At 41.5% G+C, this 10,412-nt stretch overlaps 1 protein-coding gene across 4 annotated transcripts in view; it reads right to left on the bottom strand.

Annotated features, from left to right (window-relative positions):
* FHDC1 (FH2 domain containing 1) overlaps positions 1 to 10,412 on the bottom strand; it is a 39,845-nt gene that overhangs the window by 14,647 nt on the left and 14,786 nt on the right. For all 4 annotated transcript variants that reach the window (XM_019641252.1, XM_019641255.1, XM_019641251.1 and 1 more), the window contains exons 3-6: positions 6,894 to 6,955; positions 6,132 to 6,234; positions 585 to 670; positions 392 to 492 (exon numbers count right to left, since the gene is read on the bottom strand). In XM_019641252.1, coding sequence (XP_019496797.1) covers positions 392 to 492; positions 585 to 670; positions 6,132 to 6,234; positions 6,894 to 6,955 — 352 coding nt within the window. The remainder of the gene's footprint in view (positions 1 to 391; positions 493 to 584; positions 671 to 6,131; positions 6,235 to 6,893; positions 6,956 to 10,412) is intronic.

Below are 10,412 nucleotides of genomic sequence, written 5' to 3'. Positions count from 1 at the left end.
ACACACACACACACACACACACACACACACACACACACGCGCCCCTGCCCCTCCCCCCACCACATATACACAGAAAGCCAACCTAGGAGAGGAGTAAGAGTGAGCTACAACCAGCAAGGTTTACTTTGAAGCTTGAGACAAAGAAACCTTCTCTTAAGGGAGGAGACTATGCTAATTAATTGATCAATTAGTCAATTAATTAAGTAACTAGGGCGAAAGTAATGGAAATAAACCTTAAATGCCATCCCTGGTAACACCTCATTTCCCTTTTTAGGGTGTATCAGAAACGGGACTTTGCATTTCTAATTTCAATTGGAATAGTTTTAAAAAAAATAAACTGCTACCAAAAGTAATAAAAACAAATGACACGAAGCATCATGTAGTTACTTACCTTTTGTTGCAGTTCTCAGAATTGTTATGTCTGTGTACAGAGAAGAACAAGAAGGTAAAAACTCCTTCTTTAGCACCATGGCTTCAATCCGAAGAGAATAGCTGAAAAAATAAAAAGTACAACTGTAGAATCTGATGTCATAAATTGAAAAACCTCACTCGGCTTTTAAAGAACAATGATCGTTGATCCTTACTTTGGCACCTGAATTAAGTAGTGCAGAAAGGATTCCGCCAGAGACAGCTTGGACACATCTCCACTAAATGTTTTTAATTTCTTTATCTAAAAGGCAAACGGAAAAGGGGGTAGAAAAAAAAATAACTTATGATTAAAATGGAACATGATTTTCAATTTCATCTTAGAATTCCTGTAAGAAAATAGGATTTCAGTGCCAAATTCAAACTAGTAAAAATGCAGACCTAATAAAAGACAGAAGAGGAAATCACCACATGCACCACTTTGTCTATTAAAAGGAGAAACACCAAACAAACAGCTGAGAGACGCACCGCGTCACACCTCACGACCCCATACAAGCCAGAGAGCTGAGTCACTGGAACCCACGACTGAAAAAGGGGTGTTCTAAAGAGGAAAATTTCCTGTAAGTTATAACTGGGAAGGGGACATTGTTTGGGAGAAGAAAGAAGGGACTGAGGAGTCATTACAACACGATCCCTTAAGTCATCGATGGAAAAAAATCATTTTTGAGTATTTTAAATATGAAATACTTAGAATGGGTAAGGTCTAATGCAGATCTTCTTCCTCGAGTCAAGTTCCCTTCACATATGGTCGCTTTCTAGGAAGTGACTATTGTACGTTGAGGTGTGTACACTTTAGCTCTCCAATCGGAAGATAAAAAGTAAAAAGGTTTAAACAACTCGAAGATCAATGTCAAGACATCCCCCTATGAAAAAAATCAGGTAATGAAACAGTATGTACAGTAGGATCCCATTTCTATAGTTTTTTTGGTAAAAAAGTATCAACTACCACTCCCCTCTCGATTCCCCATGCACAGGCTATACAGACACAGGAAAAACACCCCACCAGCACCAGGTGTCAGGATTACAGTGATGATTATTTTCTTCTGCTGCTCATTTTTATTTTCTAAAATGTCTACAATGCACATGTATTCCACTTATAAAAAATTAAACTAAGTTATTAAACATGCAAATATTCCTTCAACTCTAGCAAAGGAAAAAAAAAGTTCTGACATTAGGAATATAGCCAAATAGCTAGCAGGTAGGGATGGAGGTGATGAGAAAGTGCTCAAACTATATCAGAGAGCAAATCAAGCCTTTCCCATGCAGAAAACTGGACCAACCCAATGACAGAGACATTTCTCCAGCCGCTGTAACAGTCTTCCAATAAAAATACGCCACGGTGAGTAGCACCTTACGTCGACCAGGCAAGCAGACTGCCTCTCTTTGCAGTTAGCGGTTGCCTAGGTGCACTTACTGCCCTTTATTATTCTTCATAAAGCTTTCTCTTTTCCACCCCACTGGATTATGTTGGCTGCCCAGAAAAACAGCATGATTTTTAAGCCTCTTGAAAAATAGGAAATGGCAGCTTGAAAACACAGAGGAGGGAGTATTTGAAGTTCCACAAACTGAAATATCTACATCAATTACCTGAAAAGACAAAATGCAACAGTGCAGAGATGCACCCTAGTATTAAGTCTAGTCTTTAAGACTACAGTTTTCCTTCCAATATAGAATTGCATTATTTCCCCTAACTTTAGGGCCTCAAAGTGAATTTACCATTTTTAGCTTCACTAAACGGCACCGCTGGTTTAGCTAAAGCCAAATCAGCGCTTAGTTTCTGAACTGAGAAAGCTGTGGGATGAATTCTGATCCCTTCTGAACTAGAGCCTCACAATTCACTATATATGGGCAGGGGCAGAGTGAGGTTGTACCCTCTGTAAGACCATATATGTAGCATGTGCAAAACTGCTGAAAAGAGCACCGTTTTCTGTCTAAAGCATGAGAACAGGTCATGCTAAGTAAACTTGGTAGATACATCTATTAAACATGTGCTAAACTGTAACTGAACAAGGATTAATCTCCTTCACTTATGTAAAGAGCTAAAAATGTTTAGATTTCAAGAGAATGGAGATGAAAAGATAGTATTTAATTTAAATACCACGTATACAGTTCTTAATTCCATTTCAAAATGGGATTTACGTTCATTAAGAGGGATTACTGTGCCATCACAGTGGTAGGCAGGTAAAAAAAAGAGAGGTGAGCCAACCCTGTAATTATTATGCATTCTCATCATCATCTAAAAGCATTTATCAAACCTGGTTAGGCGTAATTTTGTTGGCTGAGCCAAGTGACTCTCATTATGACCTGGCTGTGCCCGGTTCTGTCCTAATGGCAGACAGCATGCTCCTTAAGACTCACACATTCCAAAGGGCAGGCCTCCTTCATCCCATCTAATTCCACTCACATGGCCTTGAAATAGCAGGGTTTCCCACCCACAAACCCATCCAACAGAAGACCCCTCCCGGTTGCTCCCCTCCCAGGAACATAGTAAACAAAAACGGTAGGAGGAGCAAGGCGATAAAATGTCAGAGGTGGGAATTCAACCTGCCTCCACAGAGAACAGCACATTTCTACCACCTTCCAGCCCTGTATCACCTGAGAGGTGATAGGGTACCGGCCCCGTCAGGGGGAAGGTCTGGCAGGCTGAGTGGGGGTCCCTTCCAGCACCCCCTTGGCTCCTACTCCAGTCTCCTCTCACTCAGCACACAGGAATACTTTGTTGGACAGAGAGCCTACTCCGCTCCAGTTCTTTTATTTCTGGGTCTACCTTCTTCCTCTGAAAGTTTTAACCCCGGGTTTGAGGCAAGATGAACAAACATGCCAGATAAAAGATTTGTGGTGAAAGGCAGAGGAATCCTGAAAACAAATTAACCTTGGGTTGGCTTGTCAGCTGGAGAGTGAAAAGGGCTCTTTCCGTTCATATTTTTCCGCGTGCTGATAAGATCACAGTATCATTCGGGTGACATTTACACCAGTACTCCGTGATAGCAGAGGTGATGAACAGGCTGGGAGGCCCTCTGAGAGCCTCTTCTGAGTTTTGAGAACCTCTGCCCTTCCTTTCTTCCTTCCTTCCTCAAAGGGAGGTGGCGGAGTGCAGCAAAAGGAACTGCTCTGGGGTCAGACAAACCAGGGTTCCAATCCACCTTCCTCTCCGGCCTATGAACCATGTGCCCCTAGGCCCGTTCTGTCTAACCTGTGTGAGCCTCAGTTTCTCACTTGTAAAACTAGAAATATCTTTTCATGTTGCTGTGAGGGTTATGAAAAAGACACACAAAATACTTAAGAGTAATGATTTACTGACTTTCTATGTGCCAGGCCCTGGACCAAGCACTTGAAATTCACGATCCAGCGTGGCTGAATTTTGCCCTGTTCAGTGCCTGGAACATGGGGACAACTCGATAAAGGTTTAGGGCCGCCTTGTGCTAAAAATGAGCACGGAACATTGAACCTCAGGCTTAGCCACATGCAGCTACGTATCCACGTATGTATTTATTAGCATATTTCTGCCACATACCTAAACCTCTCTCACTTGGCCTCATCTCCAATCTCCACCAAAAACTCTAGGAGCAGCACTGGGTCTGGGTGGTGCCAGAGGCCACAGAGCTCTCATGACAAAGCCAATCTGGCCTTATAAAGGGCATGGGCCAGGAGGTGGCTTTGGCTGTTGCCGGTCTCCCTCTGCCAGCACAGGTCCCCCTGAGTGGTTTAGGGAGGGGCGCCAAGCGGCCCTGGGGACTGGCAGCTGTTCCTGCTGAAGGAAGCACCCAGTAGAGTCTGAAGGGTGTGGTGAGCTGAAGCCAAGAGTCAGTGATGTAAACAAGGAGAAGTGTGACAAAGCTGGTCAGCTATTCAGACGGAGGAGGACCCTGCAACAGGAGGGTGACGGGAGAAACAGCTGGGCCTGGTTCAGTGGCTGGGAAGGCATTTTAGGGTCCCGAGGCTGTTTCATGTCAGCAGGACACTGCCTCTGGGTTAGCTAACTGTCTGGGCCTGACAGAGTGCCTTGGGGACTCAGGGCAGTGCTGGGTGGGTTTTATTCACCTTGCCCTTAACTTTCTTCCCTTTCATTTATATCCCACACACAACTCAAAAAACAGAGTTCTTCAAAACATGAGCGGTTTGACAGCTAAGGTGCTTCTTTGAAAAATCCCTTAGTCTTCCACAACCTTTGCATTTTCTAATCACCTTTGCATTTTCAATTAGAAATTTAAAAAACCATATTTAACCTCCCACCTCCTCACATGGCACGAAGCCGGCAGCCTCCCTTATGCCTAACTTCCATTTAGAAACGCAGAGCTTTTCAGAGCACTGTCACATCTGCTATCAAATTTGATCCTCACGTGAAAAGAACGGTAAGGTACGTTAGGAGTGGATACCAGACAGGTCTAAGGGAAGTCATGAAAAAAGCCCAAGCAGGAATAAGAGTTTGAGAACAACTATTATACATCTTTTTTAAAAAACTCAAATTAATTCAGTCATATTCATTCTAATTTAAAGACTTTGGAACTCGCATTCTTTACATAAAAGAAAGATTAAGGAGTGTTCAGCATATAAGATCTGGGTAAATTATAATTTTCATGTTCCTTTCCCTCCACACTTTAAGACCCTTTTACTCACATTAATGAATGCTGTTAATTAATCTTGGCTAAGGTAAATTACACTTAATTTGCAAACAGAAAACCCAAGGTAGACAGGGCCTCTCAGGTTATTAGATGTACCTAGACTATCTAGTTAACCCACGAAGACCCTCAATTTAGCACTGTGAGTTTATCACTGATGCAAAAGTACAAATATATTTCTCCCATTATCATTAATGGCACGAAAGTCAAAGTTCCATAAATTACTCGTATGTGTGGGAAGGGGAGTAAATGAGGTAGGGAGGAACCGGCACTCTGGGTAAAAGGGTAACTTATACTTTTTACTTTATAAGACTCTACTTTATTCAAATGTTTAGAAGCACAGATATTCATGTAATTTCTTACAGAACGTTTTCAAGGGTCAGTTCTTCAGAAATAAAAAACAATATCACAATTTTGCAAGATTTTATAAGATTGTTTTTGTTTTTTCCTATCACGCTCCTAACCATTAAAAAAAATTCAGTTAACCCAGTTCAAGAAAAAAAATTAGTATTTTTATATTGTGGTACTATATTGCTATCACAGCACTCTCTACATTTTAGTTAGTTATTTAGACAACATTTATTAACAATTGACCTACCGCTCCATATTTTTAGAGCATCTTTATCCAAAAGTGGTTGTTTTATCTTTTTTTAAAGTATATGTATTATAAAACAACCAAGGTACATCCTAGACGAAGGTCATCATTAGATGACAGAAAATGGAACTAAAATTTATTGAGCTCCCCACGCGCCAAGCACCATGTTAGATGTATAACTATGGTTTACTCATCTTGACTATCCAATGAGGTAAGCATCATATCTCACTTTATAGGTGAGAAAACTAAAGGTCACAGGAGTTAAGAAACTGGCCCAAGTCTCTCATTTAAAAAAAGTTTCTCAATGGAGGGTCGAGTACTAATTTAAATCTAGATTCTCTAACTCCAATAACCCATACTCTTTCTACTGCGTCACTTCTTATTTTTACATGACAAAACTCTGGCTCTGGGTCGGAGAGTGCCTTTCCCATGTGAGTTCTGACATTCCTAATCACGCCTAACATCTAAAACTCACGTGCCAAATTCCTTACCTCCTCTGACTCTGGCAAAAGCTTAAGGAATTCTCTCAATGTCTCTGATCCGTAATGCTCAGTCTTTCCTTGATGAATATCTTCTACAATGGACTGAGGAGACCTTGAAAAGACAATCAGATTCCATTTCACGTTTGCTGGAGTGCCAAAGAAACACAAGCCAGTGGAAATTAAAACAAATCACCTCCACCCTCTTTTCCATCCCACCTTCTTCCCAGTCTAACAGGCGGTTTTGTGTCAGTGATCACCACAGCTCTACTGCTGTGGAAAGCAGGGATCCTGACATACCACTCGGAGGCCTTCCCCTTCACCTAGAAATCCATGCCTGAGGCATCCCAGGAAGGTCAGTATGGCAACCACCACGGGAGTCTTCTTGCGGGGAGGGGGGGGGGGGGGGGACAATCCTCTTTGGTCTCATGGAACTCCTGCAAAGTCTTCCCTACTTTAGGACACTTGAACTTAACTATGCAAGGGGCAACACTACAGATAAATTTATAAATTCCCTGGCATGACAGGCTTGAATAGACACCCTGGGGCAATTCTCCCTATACTTCAAGCCCCTAGATTAGGTTTTCATTAAGGAAAACAGAAGCAAGTGACACATGCTTGTGGACTCATCAAAGCCATGCATGTGTCTAAAAGGATTTGAAGGTATGAGAAATGACTTCCTCTCATATTAGAATCTGAATTTTAGCTCACACCCAGGCTCTGATGCTGACAGCATGGATATGACTAAAGTTTCAATTGTACGCAAAATCTTACTTCTTAAATTGCTTAAGAAATATCCCAATGTTCATGCTCCGTTTTGCATCCAAGACAGTGATCTGGAAAAAAAGACACACATAATTAAAGTACAAATAAGAAGAACTGGAGAAAAAAAATTAAAGTCTATAAAAACACAACACTAATTTATAAGAGTAATTCCCAACATACCTAATATTGATATACCTAATAGAGTCTTATACACAGTAAAATATTATCATCTCCCCAAGCTTTCTGCAGTGATATATTTCCTTAACTGCAATAATTATACATATCTATTTTAATATTCTATAATTTTAAGTAAATTATATATATTTAATTTTTTTTAATTTAGCAGTTTTCTCTTAGAATAATATAGTCCACATCTAAAAGCTCCAATTTGGAAAAATGTCTTAGCATAGTAAGAATCATATGACCTTTGAACTGAGAGAGTAAAAAATAACTCTGAAGTGATTTCAGAGTGAGTCCCAATCCTGATTTAGGGATATAAAAGGACCAATACTGTTATTTCAGGAACATAATGGAATTCTTACGTTTTTTTTCTAAAAGAAAAATTTTTTTTCATTGAAAAAGAATATATATGTCCAAAAGGTCTTTTGGGAGAAGGTAAGACAGTGCCCTATATTTTATTTATTCAGAATTTAAAAAGGAAAACTCTTCTGCTACATTTCCCCAAGTCTAAGACGCGTATTTTTTCACAATTTTAATGTCTTTGGCATCAGAATGTATCTTACAATGGATGGCATCTTTGATTTAATGAACTCTGGTGGCTACTCCAATGTACCATCGAAACCCAGATTTTGGCTCCTGTAAGTTTTAGCTGTTCAAAATTCATAATTTAGAAGAGTTTTATCAGACTAGAAATGAGAACGTTTTTGCTGGCAGGGGAAGTAGGGGGCAGGGGATGAAATACTGAAGCCATTTCTTTCTCTGGAAGTAAATATCCAGGATGTGTGGAGGAAAGATAACCTGACAAGGCGGCCATTTTTTCCACTTGTTTTTTGGTAACAGGAGGCTAGCTAACATAGAAATGTTGTTATAACGCTCTTCCTTTCCAAATGTATGTGATTCATTGTGATCAAAAGAGAATCAGGTTTCAGATTAAATTCCTGATCTCTGGGCCTGCTTCTAAGTTTATACGAAACAGCAAGGCTGTTAACCAAAGCTAATGGCACTTCCTGGCTATAAGGTTAAATTTTTACAAGAGTCTGGTTGCCTTCGTTTGAAGACTAATCTTAAACAATCACATTATTTACTATCCTAGGGGTTTATTTCATGTTAACACAATCATCTGCCAACCATAAAATAAACTCCCAGTTAAAAGGGCCAGCTCCTTATTGGAATCCTACCCTGGGGTTGTAGTTCAAGTTCAGTGTGAAGGGAGAGGAAGAAGGGGGAAAGAAAGGGTGAGAAAAATAACCTGTCAAACGTATCACCCTTTAAGAAGGAAAGCTCATACCAAAACGAGGAATCTAAACGTATTAAGACAGACAACTATGTGTTTATTACAATTCATAAATTAAAAAAGCAAGTAAGAACATGCATATTGATACAGAGGCATACACATCCGAAGAACTTTCTCTGCACTCATTTCTGCCCAGAATGGGGGAAATATCTTCTTTTATGTTTCTTTCATTAAATGACCACCTCCTGCTATATTTAACCCTTGAGGGTAGCACCCTCCCCTGCCCCCAAGACCCCAAACGCCACCCTCATCATCTTCACCCTTCAACCCTCTGGGACTCTATATACTTAGCCTAGATCCATAGCTATTGCTGCTGGAAAAGCGGTTGGAGACATTACTCTTGTTATTACTATTTGCCAGATAAGGAGCCGGAGCCTCACAGTTGTCATTTTATAACTTCCCCAAAGCAATGCTAGACCTGAAATGCTAGCCTGGGTCTCTCTTGTTCCTTTCAGTCCTGGGAGTTTTAGTATCACAGAGCGTACAGGAATATAGAGAAGTGGCAAATATGCCCCCACCAGCCTGGTGTTCACACTGGGGTGTTTCTCTAGGAATGGGGACCGATCTGTAGAAAGCCATCTGCAGGGCCTGGTCAAGTGCCCTGCTGATCCCAGGGTGGGGTGATGGATAGAAATCATGTCCTCACCAGCTAAGACAGCCTCCAGGAGTGGAAGGCCTGGGCCTTAGGCTGTCTCCACAGCTTGAAACAAGGCTTCAGAAACCGGTCACTAAAAGAACCCAGCAGTATTCCTAAGGAAAAACCCGAGCTGGCCATGCCTGAGCACCTAACAGGAAAAACAGCCCAGCGCCTCATCCAAACAACAGGAAAAGGAGACAACTGATAACCTTCCAGGGACCATCCCCCTCTCTGCTGGCAGCCTGATTTGCCCAGTGCATGAGCAGTCTCTTTCTCATAGGTTATCGCACTGGATCCTTCTAAAGCAGTGTTATAAAAGTGTTTGTTAAAGTCCTTCAAAGAGGGTTATCACTCCACATGTAAATTAGCTTATCTGATTTCCCAAATGCTTGCCAGCTCAGTTCTGGGCAGTTCAGAAACGCATGCGTGGAGGACCGTGGTGTTTTGGAATCAGTCAGAGCAGTGGACTCTGCACGTGGGCTCCTTTTCAGACTCCCAGGCTCCACAGGCTGAGACAAATCGGCCAAGAAAGGGGATGAAGCGACCTGGCCCCTCCCTCTCTACCAGTTCCAATCAATCCGTATCTACTTTTCTGGATGCCGCAGGACATGTAGGCAGGACATGTATACCTGCAACGGCAGGTACAGCCAGCATACTACAGAGCTCATGAGCGTTCCCACGAAGGCCCACAAAGCCATTCCTGGCCAACAGGAGAGCGAAAATTAAGGTGGTAATGCACTCAACTCATTTGATCCAGAGGATATCCCACCAGGATGAGGGGGACCTGCTATAATAAGGGCTCCCCACAGATGGCCAGGGTGGCAAAGGGTTGTTCTGATACCCTCGGAAGCACTGAGAGCATACTAGCTACTCAATAAACAGGTGTGAATGGCTACACCACCCATCCTGTTAGGACCTCTAAGTAAGCTCTCCTAGTTTTTCCTACTACAATTCTTGTATTTTCATCTAGTATTAGTTCACTACAAAATTTGCCTCCTTTCTTCCCTGAGAGAAGAAACTTGTTTTCTAGTTGTAGTAAAATGCCCATAACAATGTTTACATCTTAACCATTTTTAAGTGCATAGTTTTGTAGCATTAAATACATTCACGTGTGTAATCATCACCACCATCCATCCACAGAACTCTACATCTTGCAAAACTGAAACTGTGCCCATTAAACAATAGCTCCCCATTTCCCCTCCCCCTACCCCTAGCAACCATCATTCTGTTTTACCTTCTGTCCCTATGAATTTGACTACTCTGGGTACCTCGTATAAGTGGAATCATAATATTTGTCCTTTTGTGACTGGTTTATTTCACTTATTTTAAAGCCCTCAGAAAAATTTTAAACCACTTTTGTTTCAGTATGTCAAATGGGGCTTCCTTACGTAACCCTAAGTAGTGGTTATTTCAATCC

Source organism: Hipposideros armiger, unplaced genomic scaffold (genome assembly GCF_001890085.2).
Source record: "Hipposideros armiger isolate ML-2016 unplaced genomic scaffold, ASM189008v1 scaffold_58, whole genome shotgun sequence".
NCBI classification, from domain to species: domain Eukaryota; kingdom Metazoa; phylum Chordata; class Mammalia; order Chiroptera; family Hipposideridae; genus Hipposideros; species Hipposideros armiger.
Note: the sequence above shows the minus strand (reverse complement) of the source record. Positions and strands in the feature narration are given on the sequence as shown.